At 44.1% G+C, this 16999-nt stretch overlaps 2 protein-coding genes across 3 annotated transcripts in view; one reads left to right on the forward strand and one right to left on the reverse strand.

Annotated features, from left to right (window-relative positions):
• Positions 1–2948, forward strand: part of RBFOX1 (RNA binding fox-1 homolog 1) — a 986153-nt gene extending 983205 nt beyond the window's left edge. For both annotated transcript variants that reach the window (XM_049768483.1, XM_049768480.1), the window contains one exon: positions 68–2948. In XM_049768483.1, coding sequence (XP_049624440.1) covers positions 68–190 — 123 coding nt within the window. In that variant the 3' untranslated portion in view covers positions 191–2948. The remainder of the gene's footprint in view (positions 1–67) is intronic.
• Positions 1–16999, reverse strand: part of CARHSP1 (calcium regulated heat stable protein 1) — a 1067514-nt gene that overhangs the window by 420360 nt on the left and 630155 nt on the right. The window lies entirely within an intron of this gene.

Consider the following 16999-nt stretch of genomic DNA (forward strand, 5'->3'; position numbering starts at 1 on the left):
TTTGATGCTCCACATGTTGCCAAAGGAAAAATGTAAAAAACACCCCCCTCGAATTGCTTTGTTTCAGAATGCTTTTGCACCCTTGACTGATGCCAAGACTAGGAGCCATGCTGAGGATGTGGGTCTCGTTCTTTCTTCATTGCAGGCTAGTATATACCGAGGGGGATACAACCGTTTCGCTCCATACTAATGACAAAAAAATAAAAAAATACCACAAAAAAAAAAAAAACAAAAAACAAAAAAAAACAACAACCATAGAAACCTTCCAACGAGGGGAGAAAGGAAGCTTTCCGAGGCCTGGGTATTGCAATACATGCAGTAGTACATCATTTTAGCAACTCTAAAAAAAATAATAATAAAAAATAAAAAAGAGAAAAAAATTACATTTTTTATCTTATACCTCAGATATTTTGTTCTGTGTATTTTAATATCGTGGGTCTTTCATTTCTGAAGGTTCCATCGTTTGATGGCTGGCTGTAGGAATTTTGTTTTTCATTTGTTGTTGTTGTTGTTGGGTTTATTTATTTATTTATTTATTTTTGGTGGTTGATTTAGAGAGATGCTAGCTATAAACGAAAACTGGTTTAGGGGCCCTATCCAGAGTGTTCTATCATGTAAATGAATTTATGCTGACTTGTAAGCTCCGCGGGTTATCCACTATGGGGAAAAAGAGTACCAGTGAGTACAGTTAGTCCATTTTTAAACCCCCCTGTATCTCCATTATTTCATTTTATGGAAGGGGGAAGAAGGGTGGGAGGGACTGAGGAGATTGAGGCGGCTGAGGGTTGGCTGAAAGAAAACAGGAATTAGTAGTTGACGAATTTGAATGACCCACTGCACCAATGATCATACACAAAGGTTCTAAGTTACTCATTGTTAGTTCAAGCCAAAGGTTGCATAGTTAAGGCAGGGGGTCCTTGGAGCAGTGCTTGTATTATGGAGTTGAATGGAGCTGTGGAAGCTGCCCTCAAGGACCATTCCACCTGGCAGTCTTCAGCTTCTTAAGTAGCCTTTAGGTAGTTAGAAAACCGCTAGTCGATCCACAGCTTCTTTTTATATTTCTTCCAGTATAATAAATTATTGATATCATTGCTGACTTTTATATTATGGGAGGGAAAATAACATTAATAAAAAGGTGATAAAAAGCACTGTTTCTATTTTTTTCTTTTTTTCCAAAAAAAAGAAAGTAATAAAAACTTAAAATTCTTTGTACCAGTTAAAAAATAATAATGTATAAAAAATATGTACCTCTGTGCAGTGGAGTTGTTCTGTTCTAGAAACAGTCTCTGAAGCTTTAGTTGTAGCCTCGTTAGAGATACACGTCTATCATTTTTATGGAATTACATGGTAATTATATTTGGATTTCTAGAAGCATTTTACAAGTATTGCAATCACTGAGTAGAAATCATCCTGGTATTTCCATCAGCTTGGTACTTTTTGGACACATGACCGTATTGTGTAAGCAATCTGCAATTTTTCAGCCTGTGAGAGCTGCCCTCCCTCTCCTCCCCAAATCCCTAAGATGAGCGCCAACCAGTCTCTTCAGTTCTGTATCCAAGGCCCAGGACATTTGTCAAAAGGAAGCAAAAAAAAAAAAAAAAAAAAAAAAAAAAAAAACAACCAAAAAAGTAGGTCCCCCCCCTTTCATCCTTGGCCACCATCCTGGCCACCACATGCGCCTCCTTCTCTGCTGCAGGGCCAGAGTCGCAGCTGAAAATTGCAGGTTGTGTCTATTTCTTCTGTTTTGATCTCTTTTCATGTTGTCCTGTTTACAAAGTTCACTTAAGTCGGGGTATCTGTCACGGGTCTTCCTGTTTTTGTATTTAACCCCAGAGCAGCCCAGAGTCCCGCTCTGGCTCTGGCTGCCCTTGTGAAATCTGTACTGTGTCAGCCCTGGGCTCGCACTTTATTTCTAGTAAGTTCTCAACTCACCGCTATGAACCTGCCAAATCGCTGTAACAACTCTGCTTTCCAACAACAACAACAACAACAAAACAAAAAACCAACAAAACTGAAAAACAAAAACAACAAAAAAATCCCCCCAAATGTGTTTGTGATCCAGCTTTTCCCGCCATTCTCTGTGCATGCAGTAAGATCGTCGGATATTAAAAAAAACCATCAATAAAATTTCACAAGATTTGAACACCACGTTTTTTTGTAGCTTGATATTTCAGACAGAGCACTGTCCTCTTGGAGAGAAAGAGAAAGGGGAGAAGGGGGGAACGATCCGCAGCCCAAAGTGCTTTTTACGAGACTTCTTGGGGTGGGCGGGGGGGAGGGGGGTGTCCTAACCTCATTCAGACATTATCATTCTCCTACCTGGAAAAAAAATCACAGACTAACCTGACCTCAGGCGTGGGGAGAGGTGACAGACACAGGGAACTGGGGAGAAGACCCCATTTCTCTCCCGCCCACCCTGGCCTCAGATGGCAAAGTCCAGAATTTGCTTCGTATTTGGAATCACAAACATTGAAATTCTTAACTGTTGTCGGTTCAAGTACAATTAATTTGCAGTTTTGGTTTCCATTGATGAGCTGTACTTTCCCCCATGACTGTATGTGGTTTTAATACTCATTTTAAGCAAGTGGGTACCAACTGATAGTACAGAATTTTTTGTTTCGGCACTTCTCCAAGATGCCAATAAGTCATTTTCAAATGTATGTCAGAGATGTAAACCAACATTTTGGATTTTTTTAAACCAGTATTTATTTGGAATGTTTTCAGTTATCTAAATAACTATTGCTATTAATGAATTATGGAGAAAAAAGATTAATATCATGTGTGACATATAGTGACTTCTTAACACACACATTGTGTAATCTGCAAACCCAGAAAATGTGTATATCTGTCTTTAGAAATTAGTGTTTCTATCACTTACAGTGGTTTGTGAATAAAGAAAACTGGTTTGTAATATCAAAAAAAAAATAAAAGCTTAGTCTCTAAAGGTACCTACGTTCTGAGTCCTTGGCCTCTGTGTGTTTCCTTGAACTGGGGTCTCCTGGTCTGGACCAATGACTATGCTTGTGTCTCTCTGGGGAGTTTGGGGTTGGCACCAAAACTCTGGGCAGTGCTTCACCTTGACTGCAAGTGCCCTAACTGGCTAGTGTATCTTCCCAACAGACTCGGTGAAACGAAGTTTATCTACCATTCCTATGGAGTGGGTAACGGGGGTAAGTGGGATGTGAAAACAGATATTCCACATGGAGATCCCTTTCTAGGTTCAAACCAGAGCAAAACGAGCCAAATCTGTGCCTCTGTCTTCCCTATTTTATTATTCACAAATACCAACTTATTAAGAGTTTCAGGAGGACGAAGGAAGAGTCTCCATGAAGTATGCTCGCTGCTGTACTTCAGTCCCCACAGGTGATCTACAGGTGAGGAAAGGGAACATTGAACAAGGTAGTTTCCTTGAAAATCATAGGAAATTGTGAAGACCAATTCTCCCGAATGGGCCTTCCCACCCAATGGGAAATGTTCTTGCCTGACAATGTTTGCTTTCAAGTTTTCAGATGAGCAGTCTGAAGTGCTATCGGCTAGTTCACATAGGACAAAGTTTATCTGAATGTTCTGAGTTATACCGGTTTGTTTATCTAACACCATCTTCTCTAAAGGCCTGTGGTGGCAATAGTAGTAATTTTGGTGGGGATTGAGAGTAGCAGTGATATACAGGTGGTGAAAGCTTTGGTGGTGGTGATGAGCACAGCAGTGAAGTAGTGAAAGTTGTGTAAGCTTGGTGAGGATGGTGCCACTGCACAGCAGTGAAGTCAGGATGGTGAAAGATTTGGTAAGTATGGTGATGATGGTGAGGGTATGGTGAGTTTGCTTGTGATGGTGACTTAGCACAGAAGTGAAGCTGGGGTGATGAAAGTTGGTAAATTTGGTGAGGTTGTGGTATATTCGGTGGTGATGCTGTGCCTGAAGTCTGAGTGGTAAGTTTTGGTGTGATGGTGAGGGTGACATTAACACACCAATCAAGCCAGGGTGGTGGACATTTTAGATGGTGGGAGCATGATGAATTTGGTAGTGATAGTGCTGTTGAGAGTAGACATATTGTGGTAATTGATATTTGGGTAGTGGCAATGATATTAAACCTGGGGCCTGGTACTCACCTTATAAAACACTCATGAGACAAGTAAGAAGCTAAACCACTAAGAGACTTGACCAAGGCAGGCTTCCCTCATCCCCTTAATGAGTAGACAAAAGAAGCAGATGAGCCATTGGGAAGCCCATGGGTGAATGTCATGCTGTATCACAATGAGGTTATTATTTATTTTAATGTGAACAATGCCTGAGGTAGCATCCCAGTCCACCTGTTAATAATTTTAAAATATTCAAAACAGCAAAACTTTCATACTAAAAAGAATCACACATGACAGATTTGATCAGTTTGCTTGGAGCAGTGTCTTGGGGCTGATTTCCCATCATCAATACCTAGACACTTTGCTTATTTAGGATGACATCCCAAGTCTGTCTTTGTTTCCTGGGAAATTGTCTTTTTTATTTTTTTGGTTTTGAGCCATACCCAGAGATGCTCAGGGGTCAGGGGTCCATATGGGATGTTGGGGATCAAACCTGGATTGGCTGCATGCAAGGCAAACTCCCTACCTTCTGTATTATCACTCCAGTTCTGGAAGTTGCTGTTTTGGAACTACAATGCATTCTTAGGACTATGTCAGCACATGTTTCATGTACACAGGCATAGGGGCACACAGATGCATGTAAAGTTATCCACACGTGCACACAAGCAAGGAAGCATGCCTGCGTACATGTCAACATCAGAACTCTGTCTATGGGTGTTCCCTCTGGAAAGTACAGGCAATGCTAGTTCCACTTTATAAGATGTCACAGATCAGAGGGGACAACTTACAGCTTAGGAACTGAGTCTGATGTGATTTCTCTCAACTCAAATCAACCATCTCCATGTCAACCTGTCTAATATCTATGTTCCCACTTGTATTTTAGTAACTCAAATCATCCCTACGCATCTCTTTGGGTGCTACATAACACATTCAGAACAATGCAATTCTAAACTCCTTGGCACACATGCACAGATGCAGAAATGCTTGGAAATATTCACTAGGGTTTTATATCTACACACAGTTATGTGAACATAAATATCACCTAGCATTGGTGGATCAAAACTCTAAGTGCTGATTCTTGTCAGTTCTTGTTCTTGATTCTTATTTACTGACAGTAAGTGATCAGTGAAGGGAACTTATAACTGATATGATTATTCCTCTTACAATCTTCTATTTAATACTCAAAAATGAGCAAAATTCGTACATTCTTATTTTTGGGGGGTGGAGCACACCCAGCAGTGCTCAGGGGTTACTCCTGGCTCTGTGCTCAGAAATCATACCTGACAGGCTCAGGGGACCATAAGGGATGCCAGGAATCAAACCCAAGTCTGTCTTGGGTCGGTCGAGTGCAAGGCAAATACCCTACCACTGTGCAATCTCTCTGGCCCCAAATCCCTCATATTCTTGGAGTGAGGACACAGAGGCCTCAGCCAGCCTGGAGACCTAGTTGCATCTAACATGTTCTGCAGATGCCTCCAGAATGCAGAGTTCTGGCTGCCCCTGCAGCTCCATTCCCCTTGCACATAACTGAGGGCATTGAGCTATCCCACCATCCTGATAAGTCATGGACACTTGTACCCAGGATAGCCATCCCCACACTCTCCCACTTCACATGGCCAGTCAGGATTTCACAGTTGCCAACCAAACCCTGATTTAGACAGTGAGGGACCCATATTGAGGATTCTCTTCTGTGATTATCTTTCCTGAGAGTGTGTCCAGGATTACATACACTCGGACAGAGATATCTGGAGTCTGGCTTGGGAGAGGTCAATGCTGCCCAGGACACCATTTACCTGGCTGGGCCACAGCTGATGGCACAGGGCTGAGACAGGTCAGAGAAGAGGATGGGAAATGAGCTTCTGAGAATAGGAAGGAAGGGGTGGAAGGGTGCAAGGTGGCAGTTGACAACTCCTTCACTTCCAGACTCCAGTAATCTTTGTTACACACACACACACACACACACACACACACACACACACACACACACACATACACACACACTTTAATAAGAGTAATTATGAGAACAAAACACCTAGCAGGGGCCAGAGCAGTAGCACACACACACACACACACACACACACACACTTTAATAAGAGTAATTATGAGAACAAAACATCTAGCAGGGGCCAGAGCAGTAACATAGCAGGTAAGGCATTTGTCTTGCACTCAGCCAACCTGGATTTGATCCCTGGCATCCCATTGGGTTCCCCAAGCCTGCCAAATGTAATTTCTGAGCACAGAGTCAGGAGTAACCCCTGCACACTACTGGCTGTGGCCCAAAGAAAACAAACTAACTAAAAAAATCATCTAGTAATCACTACTAAAGAAGGTAGTGGGAATCGCCAGCCAGAACCCGCACATGCTTCCTTCCACCCACCAGGCAGACCTTCTACAGACATGCCAGGAAGGTGTTAGAGGCCCTGCACATATCAGTTCAGATATCTCCCAACACCCCCAGCTTGATAGTGGCCATCTACTTCATAGCTGCAGGATTTCTTTGTCACTCAGCTACCAATGAAACCCCCAAAGTGAGTGATCTTCCCACACTGTCTAACTTGAAAAAAATAAACAGTTTTGGTACTGAGGGAAACAGTAGCACCCAGGCTGCAACCCACCCACTACCACTTTGAAAATGGAGTCCAGAGGCTGGAAAAATGGTATAACAGGGAAGGCCCCAACAGAGAAGACCCTGATTACACAGCTGACATGGGTTCAATCCTCAGAACTATATATAGTTTGTTTGAGCCTGGTCAAGAGTAATTCATGAACACAGAGCCAGGAGTAAGGTCAGACCACTTAGATGTGGCCCCAAAATTAAAAAAAAATGGGGAAATAACCTACTTGCTAGGTCAAGCTGGTGGTGTCTATAGTATGCCATTCCCAGGAGACAATCACATATGGCTTATTCCTTACTGAAAATAATGGGGAAATGAACTAATAAGAGAATGAGAGCAACACAAGACATTCCCCCAACCCCATTTTCTCAAAACTCATCTGATTACTTTTAGGGTAACTCTGTTCTTAGAATACTGGGTCCCATCCACACTCAAGGTAGGATTCAAAGGAGGGAGCATAGGGAAGCACTTGCCTAACCAGACTGGATGGTTCAAAGCATCTGATCACCAACACTTTAAGACTCGGGGGTTTTCTTTTGCTCAGTGGCTCAAGTAACTTCAACCTGAAACCAGACCCTGAAATTAAAGGCAGAAGAAGCCCACCCCTATCAGAGGATCATCAACTTTCCCAGTCTCCCCTCCCTCCCCACTTCCATCATCAAGCTCAGCTTAGAGGTTGAAACCCAGGCAGGCAAACAAAGCTAAATCGAGAGACTACCTTCCACAAGCCCCAGCCATCTTCTACAACCCAGGAAAAAGGGTGACCTTGCCACATCCTACTTCTTTGAGGTAGCTCACTAGCCTGTTCAGGGTGATTAGGCCTTGGGCACCCTTCCTTAAAGTTAAGAAGTCTTGAGGTCTCTGTGGAATGACCCAGGGTCCTCCCCAGTGATTCTTGGAGCCCCCATGGATGCACTTAGATATCTAGTCAGGTCTAAATTGCTGTCTTAAATGAGCAGTTATGCTCCCTCTCACACAGATGGAAACTGAGGCTTCAGAAGGGAAGCGACCTTTCCAAGCATGTAGAGATAAGAGCCAGATGGAATGGATTCCAAAATCTATTTTCTTTTCATCTCCTTAGAATCTCAAAATAATGCTAAAAGATTGTGTGTGTGTGTGTGTGTGAGAGAGAGAGAGAGAGACAGATGATGATGATGATGATGATGATGATGATCTCCTCCCCCCACACACACACATATACCTTTCATTATCATGAGTTTATAACGTAACTGAATTCTGAAGGTATAAAGCAATAACTCTATGTGTAGGTTCAAACCCATTGACCATTAAAGTTCCACATCTACACTCTCTCTAAGAGACCCCTCTGTCCTCTCCTCCTGGCCCCCCACTCTAGTTATACCACTGTTTTCACCAAGTCTAGGAGACATTTAGGAATCAGTAAGTTCCTATGAGTAAAACCAGTAACTAGCTTTTTGTTTTTGTTGGCCACTTCTGTCTCTGCTCTCAGTAATCACACCAATAGTAAATGGGGAATCGTATGGAATTCTGGAGATCAAACCAGGGTAAACTTGTCAGGCCAGCATCCTCCTCACTGTACTTCCCCACTGTACTATCAGCCATCCTCTCCCTTAATAACTGTCTTTCTAATCTCTAAGAGAACTTATAAGTTGAGGTAAAGCTAAATTACTAATCGGGCATAATTTGTCGGCTGTTGCAGGTCTAAGATTCCATTCTCAGACTACCTGGGGGAAGGATTTTCTATCAAAGATAAGTACCGTTTCTCACCAAGACAGAAACCCAATACAAATTAACTCAGCCAAGCAAGCCAACAGTGTGCAGTGGAAAGATTTGCTGTACCCCTAGTTTTAGCATGCCTGATTCCACAAACATGCTCTGTTGTCAGCACTAGTCTTTCTTTAACTCTAGGCTCCGACTCACTCTTTATTTAGCCTTTATGTATTCATCATGCTTCAAACTGGCTCCCTCCCTTTCCTGACTGGCTTGCCATCTGGCAGCCCAGCTTTCTTCAGCTCAGGGGGGAAAAAGTAGCCAAAGAAATGATTCCTTTCCCCCAGGGACTGAATCTCCAAGACTTAGCAAAATTGAGGGAAGGATTCTGGTTGGTCTTCCTTGGACCTATCACTGTGCCTGAAAGAGATGAGGGAGTTCTGATTGGCCAAGGTTAAAATGCACATCCTCCTAGAGAGATGTTCATCCTCACATCACACCAGCAAGGTCCTTCTGTGGCTGCTGAGTGTAGCATTGTGACCAAGGAAACTCCTCTATAGATGAAAAATTCTAGGTGTGCACCCTAGAGTGGTCAAAGAGTTGGAGTGCTTTCTAGCTCTGCAGCTGGAGGGCATTATCCCAGATGTGAACTGAGTCAGACTGGACTACTTCATCCCCTCTCCAAATGATTCTCTTCCAGGGCTCAGTGGCCCCCTGATCCGATAGTAAAATTGAGGAAGATACGCAAGAAAGGCTCCAAAGCATAGTTGAAATTTAATTTTCTCAACATAACCATGACCATAGCCATTAAGAGTAAGTGTTTCCCTCCATCTGGGGGAAGTGCTGCGCTAATTTTCAGAACCTTGACGAGATGAAGACCACCACCAGACACTGCCCATTCGGAAATGGCGCTTTTGGATTCTGGCTTCCCACAGAGCTAATGACCCACGGATGAGATTTCAGGCGTTGGAAAGCTGCGTTCTCACGTCCAACTTTCATCTCAGACCAGCCTGTCTCTAATGAATTTTTTATTTGTTTACTCGTGGTTTCTGCAGGATCAAAAAAAAAAAAAAAAAAGAGTAACGCTCATCTTTTTAATATTAAGAATAAGACTTTAAATCGGAACTTAATCTAACGCCAGTTTAAATTCACTCCAGGCAAGCCTGTCTCACTCCTGCAGAACCCCTCCCACCTCCCCCCTTCTAAAAGGAAATGGGTCTATGGGGAGAAACTGGGGGCCTCCACATGCATGCGCCTCTTTAACAACCATTCTGCAAGCACAAAGTTAATTATTTATACCCAGCTCTGTACTGTATATCACGTGGTTTCCGGAGCTCAGTCAATACACAGCTGGGCTCCCTTCTGAGAAAGCTGAATGCGGGGGTACCCTGCCTGCCAGCTCTCTGCTTCCTCTTGTGTTTCAGGAACCTTCATGCAGAGAGAGGGACACATGGATCAAGGAGAGGGAGAGTCCAGAGGACCCTTCAGGGAAGCTTGTCAAGGAGTTCACAATCAGAAGTATCCTCGGCTGGACTTCTTGCTATAATCCTGACCCTTCTTCCATCCATGCCTGGGGACAAAGCATTGCAATGATTCTGACGCATTTGAGCAGAGGGTTGAAGGCAATTCTCATTGCATGTCTGCTTTAAAGACTCCATCTTCAAATGACCAATAACAACCCTCTCTGGAAAGCTGAGTTCAGTGTTCAGCGCCTACCCCTTTGTCACCCATGAGAAAGAAAATCAAAATCAATTCACAAAAGTCTTTTCTTTTAAAGCCTGTTAGACTGCGGAAAGGGGGCAGGGACAGAGTAAAGAATATTTAGAACTCTCTTCAGACCCAAGATGACTTACTTGGCTCAGAGTACATACTGGAAAAAAATAAAATAAATTCCAGTATTATCCCATACATGCGTCAGAAGACAAACTTTCCCAAAATGTCATGGCTCATTAGCTAAGGCTATTTCTCCAAAGATTTTGTTATATTAAAAAGGAGTTGTATCAACTTTGCTAATCAACTCGGTTGGGTTAACACTCCACCTAAATTAATTAAATGTGTAACTTGGCCAAAAGTAGGTGGTACTTCTACAATACACACATCCAAATAATGGAAGTGTGTAAACTGCCTAAAGTCTCCTCTCCTGGAGCCAAATGCTTGTTCAATGCCTGGCTGCATGGTGTGAGATGGGATTGGAGGAAAGGATCCTTCCCCAGCCATCAGGGACCCTTCCATGTGGCAAGAAAAAACAGCCCATAGGACGACAAGGTCTGAAGTATTTCCGTGTCTAGCTCTGGAATGAACATTAGCTTGAGACATCAGCATTAGGCTGGATGAAAGTGAGTCTATCATGTCTCATGTCTGTCCCTACTCTTATATTTTCTCCGAAGAAATCATCTGCTGGAAGGTTCTGAGGCATCTTGGTTGATGCTAGTGCCCAGCTGACCTGAGAACACTTGTTCCTAAGAACACTTATAAGAATCAAAACAAAAGTCACAGTAATCTAAATTTCAAAGCTCCCTCTGAAAGCAGTTAATAGGGAAGCAAAGATAGAGCTCAACTGGCTTTGGAGACAGGAAGTTTGACTCCTCACTCTGGAAGTCCCCCTGAATTGAGGGAAGCACCCCGAAGTATAGGTCCTGGAGCAAAAAAAAATTGTGCTGGGCAGAAAACCACATTTCTCTCTCAAGGCACCTGCTCTGAGATAGGACTGGCAAGAAGGACCCCCGCAACTCCATTTAGGACTGGGACTTGCCTTCATCCTTTCCTCCTCCAGGGCTCAGAGTGCTTAGGGCCTTTGTTGGTACCTGAATGAAATTCCCTAGGTGGGCTTAGGGAGCTGTTCAGAGCACTAGTTTAAGGGGAACTTGTCTCCTGTCATCTTCCATTTCTTTGTGTTCCTTTCTGCTCAAAAAACCTAGAGGCCCAACCATATCTTCCAGGTACCACTCCCCATGGCACCCACAAATGTCACACCTGATTCAACAGTGTCTCTGAGTCCTTCTGACACTAATAAGTAAAGCTGCCCTTTCCTGCTGGTGGAAAAGGAATGCCAGCTGCTGTGGTTAGTAACACAAGCTTCGCAGCATGACTGTTCCCTCCACTCACGAATGCATCACTTAGCCATGACTTAGGGAAAGCAGCTTGGACCCTTGGGGTTACCCCTGAGAAAATGGGGATAATTGGTTCTGGCATTAGGGGTGATAGAAAAGATTATATTTTATATACAAGAACATATACTATGTGGGATACCTTATGCTTTTTATGCATGATGAAAAATAAATGAAAGAAGCCAGAGAAATAGTCTCGAAGCAATTGCCTTATACCTGGCTAACCCTTGTTTGAATGCCAAGAGCTACATCTAGCCCCCTTGAGCAAGGGCAGGGATTACTTCTGAGCACAGGGCCAGAAATATCCCCAGAGTACTGTTGGGTTCTCTAAAACCCAGTAACTAGAAATCTAGAGCCAGCAGAAGCATTCACACATGCCGGAGAAATAAAAAATAGAAAATATAAAGATTAAAGAGATCAGAGTAGTGTGCTATCTCTGAAAGAAACTTGGGCAAAGGGCCAGAACAATAGTACAGTGAGGAGAGCATTTGCCTTACACATGGCTGACCTGGGTTAGATCTCTGGCACCCCATATGGTCCCCTGGGCCTGACAGGAGTGCAGACCCATGAGTAATCCCAGAGCACCACTGACTATGACTCAAATACAAAAAAAATAGGGGAAGAAACTTGGGTTAGTTTCCTCTACATAAATATTTGCAAAATTGGCACTGGGTCCCACATCTTACGTACAGCCTAGGCCTGAGGTGATTATCAGATCAGCAAAATAAATAAATAAATAAAATGTACTATATGTACTTTGCTATTGAAGCCTCAAGGAGGTTCTTTTCCAAGAATTTCCCCTATTATAAATCCCGACCAGGTAAGGAGCCAGATCTCCAGAAGGGAATGTCTTCTGGACAGAGACATTCTAATAAGGCCATGGATATATTAAAGGGGAGTTAGAACAGGAATCACTTACATGCAGAGTTCAAGAGGATTGTTTCTAGAAAGGGAAAGAGCAGAGACCAGATTTGTTTTGTGCCAGCCAGTCTTGCTCTGTGTTGGCCTATGGGAAGGGCGGGTTCACTGTGCACTCTGCTGCTTTGAGTCCTTCTTGAAAGCAGGGTGTGAGCACTGCTCTGCTGAGTGCCTATTATATGCAAATGCTCAGGGCGGGGAGTCAAGAAGCAGCACATTTTGGAGGCCAACTAAGGTGTTAAATAGACTATTTCGCATGTATTCCTCATAATGCTGCCAGTGTTGCTAGGAGATGCAAAGTTACATTATTCAAATACTCTCCACTAATGTTTACTTGTAGGATTTGAATCCTTGATATAGCCATATTAAACAAAGTCTAGTTGGAAAAATGAGGATGGATGAAAAAATGATGAATATATGAATGGATGGATGAATAGATGTATGTATGTATTGATGGATGGATGGGTAGAAGGATGGATAGATAGGTGTGTGGGTGGATAGATGGATAGGTGGATGGATGTTGGGTAGAGATGAATGAATGGATCAGTGGAGTTGAGAGATGGTGTATGGATGGTGGTTGATAGCAGCGGTGTTTGCCTTGCAAGCAGCCGATCCAGGACCAAAGGTGGTTGGTTCGAATCCCGGTGTCCCATATGGTCCCCTGTGCCTGCCAGGAGCTATTTCTGAGCAGACAGCCAGGAGTAACCCCTGAGCACCACCGGGTGTGGCCCAAAAAACAAACAAACAAAAAAAAGAAGGGTTGATGGGTGGATAAGAGTGATTTGTGAGTGGATGGCAGATATGTAGGTATGGATGAATAGTAGATGGGTAAATAACAAAGTTGATAGACGAATAGGAATTTAGAAGAACAATGAAATGACCCACCAACAGTTAACCAACAATTAACTGTTTGTTGTCCACATGCTATGTTATCTATGATGAATACCAATGTCACTAAACAACTACATTGTAAACATGAGAATATTATTAAAAATGGTGCTGTAGTAGGAAGTGGGGGCCAGGGTACCAGTTGTACACACAAACATGACTCGTGACTATCTCTCCTGTCTCTTCCCCTCTGTGGGGAAAGTTCAGCTGAAGAAGGCCCCCATTCCTACCACAATTGGCCAATCAGAATGTGTCCTGTTTTGACCCCAGTTATTGGCTTAAATATGGATATGATTCCCCTATAAACTGCAGCCACTTGGTGTGATCAGTTTTTGGCTTTGGGTTTCTAGGACCTGGGGGAGGGAGGAAGTAGGGGCATGGTACATTTTCCTTCCTTCTTTGTTTTGTGCTGTCATTGGGATCATGCCCAGAGTCTTAACCTGTAATCTCTGTTCTCTGTGATGGATCCTTCCATGAGCTACACTCCTGACCTCATCCACAGGATACTACCTGGGTTCCTGAGTATCCAGGATCCCCTTTGTGACCCAAAAATGATTATTGGGATCCCTAGAATGTAATATCATCAGTCCATGAGCTTCTGTCAAATCTAGATGGGATCCATCAATGGGGGAGAGGTGTGGACAGAAAGGACAAATGCTGACCAGCTTCTTGGCTGCTGGGGGAACCCAAGGTCACTTGCCCATTGGATTTAAGCAACTGCCAGATCTGCCCTTCCACTTGTTCCCAGTAAGTCTGGGAGGAGAGACAGAACCAGTGGCTCAAGTCCATTCTGCACCCTTAGGATCTGGGGATAACTGGTGTTTTGGCAATGAAGAAATGGGAGTGCTGATTTAAAAAAAAAAAACAAAAAAACAGCAGCACAGCATGAAAAGTCATCCATGTTTCCCCCCAAAATGAAGAAGTCAATGTGTAAGGGAGACATCCAGGACCCCACCATCCCCTGTTCCTTGCCTGGGGATGTTTAGTCCCCAGGAGCACTGGGCTTAGAGTGAGCAATGCAGCTGCGCACGCCAAAAGGAATGTAAAAGTCCCTTTGCATGCCCTTGCGTTAATGGGCAGCCCAGGCCATCTGTGAGTGTTCCTTCTAGTTCATTTGCTTCCTTGGCAGGAATTAAATGGCCCCGTAAAGATCCAGAGAAATTATGGAAATGGGTATTAACATTAAAATCGGAGCACAATTAGAACATTTCACTGCGTAATTGTTTGGCAGGGCCCAAGCACACAGACGCAGAGCATTTCCGGCCCTGTGATTTCTTCGCACAGGTTGGCGAGCTCCTGGGATGCTCGATCGTGACCAGGCGGTGGTCTGGGGGCTTTGCCAGAGGGGCCAGCATCTTGGTCTTCACTACCCTCCTCACTGACATTCTGGCCTATCCTGTGAGCACTGCGGTCTCTGAGCCACATGTTGCCAACAGGAACGCTGGGACATGGAGGAGGAAGAGAAGGAGTAGGAACAGTTTGCACCCCTCTGCCCTATCTGTCGGAGACAGTCCTCTTGTCTGCTGGCAATTAGCACTGCGACAGGCATCAGAGAAAATGGCTAATCGCTGACATGGCCCACAGTGCTTTGTAAGTAAACACCATATTGCAATAGACATGCAATTAATTACACACACTCCAATTAAACATGTTGGAAAGGAAAATGGGGGCAGGGATAAAGGGATCAGCGTCCTACTGCCAAAACTCTTAATTTTTTTCTTTTTCTTATTTTCCTGAAGACATAATAAATGACTCAGCTCTGGCTCACTGGACTCTAGGCCTGATATTTGCTACTTTCTGAAAACTTCTAAGTTTCTGGACCCAAAATCTCATGTCTTCCAGACCAAAATTATAGTAACCTTGCTCATCAGCCCTGGTGCCAGGTCAGAGACCCCCCCACCCCCTCACTCTGCCTAACTGCATCCCTCACATTGCTCTCTTTCTCTGACCAGCAGGAACCATGTCCTTAGGATGCTGAAAGGACTACATACCTCTCCCAATTCCAGAGATGTTCATCATAGACTTGTATGCCCCCCAACCCCTACCAAGAATTATTTGACTGTGGACAGATGAGCTTGGGGGTACAGTCCATACCCTGCAACTTCCCCCCAAGAACCCAGCTGTGACTAGACACCCCCTAATCTATGCTTCATGTCTTCTCTGAGCTCTGCCCCAGCCCTTCCCTCAACAGGCCCAGAGGGAGAAGAGAACCCAGCTTCAAAGATGACCTGGGTCTCACCCAGCCCTTCCACCCTGCTATGTTCCTGTTCAGTTTCTCATCAGACCTTACTCACAAGCACAAATGTGTCCCACAACAAGTATTCTGCTCAGAGTGATTCCCAGGATGGGAACAGCAAGGCCACTGGAGGAGGCTCTGGTGTTCAGCTCGTTAAGCTCTGGACACTAGGTAGGGTCAGTTCCTCAGTCAAACAAGCAACATAAGTAATGCGACAAGTTATACGGCAGGCAGGATGCTTGTCTTGTAGGTGGCTGACCTGGGTTCTACCCCTGGCATATCATACAGCCCCTTGAGTGATGGATTTCTAAGTGTGGTGTCAGGTTAAGCCCTAAACAGTGTAGGGTATGGGGGAAAAAATAGAGAAAATAAGAGAGAGGGAAAGAGGGAGGGAGGGAGGGAAAGAGGGAGGGAAGGAAAAAGGGAGGGAGGGAAGGCAAAAGAGGGAGGGAAGGAGGTAGGGAGGGAGGGAGGGAGGAAGGAAGGGAGGAAGGAAGGGAGGAAGGAAGGGAGGAAGGAAGGGAGAAAGGGAGGAAGGAAGGAAGGAAGGAAGGAAGGAAGGAAGGAAGGAAGGAAGGAAGGAAGGAAGGAAGGAAGGGAGGAACGAAGGGAGGGAGGGAGGGAGGAAGGAAGGAAGGAAGGAAGGAAGGAAGGAAGGAAGGAAGGAAGGAAGGAAGGAAGGAAGGAAGGAAGGAAGGAAGGAAGGAAGGAAGGAACTTTACCAGTAAACAGTGGCAGGTGATAAGAGATGTGCTCATGTCCTAAACATCTGTGTGACAGTCACAAGAAGGGTCTGGTACCCAAAAAAAAAAAAAAGAAAGAAAGAAAGAAAGAATTGGGGCCATTGCGGTGGCGCTAGAGGTAAGGTGTCTGCCTTGCCAATGCTAGCCTAGGACGGACCACGGTTCAATCCCCCAGCATCCCATATGGTCCCCAAAGCCAGGAGCGACTTCTGAGGCATAGCCAGGAGTAACCCCTGAGTGTCACCAGGTGTGGCCCAAAAACCAAAAAAAAAAAAAAAAAAAAAAAAAGGGTCTGGAGAAGAGAACAGAGGTAGTTTCTGAAAGGGCAGGCAATAACCCCTGGTTATTATAATAACACTGGTCCTAAGAGAACCCCACCCTGTTTCTCTGCAGTCCTAAACAAGAGAAGAAACAGTATTTGGGGAAGAACCAAATAAGAACAGTTCTTTTTTTAGACTTGGGGAGAAGAGTAAACTGATGGTCCTTAGCCTTTGGCTTCCAGACAAGAACAGTTGTATGTGCTTAATATTGACCTTTCATCCATCTTCACTTGCAGTAAAGGCATCAAGAAAGGAATATGATGGGAACTGTGCATGTGGTACAATCTATCAACTCTGCTGGTCTTATTTATGCAGACCTTGGAACTAGTCAAGACTAACCCAAATGCAGTTCCCAACATGTGATGAGCTTGGTACAATTCAAAGGCTCTAAGTTCAATCCAGGA

The sequence above is a fragment of the Suncus etruscus genome, chromosome 2, assembly GCF_024139225.1.
Source record: "Suncus etruscus isolate mSunEtr1 chromosome 2, mSunEtr1.pri.cur, whole genome shotgun sequence".
Lineage (NCBI taxonomy): Eukaryota > Metazoa > Chordata > Mammalia > Eulipotyphla > Soricidae > Suncus > Suncus etruscus.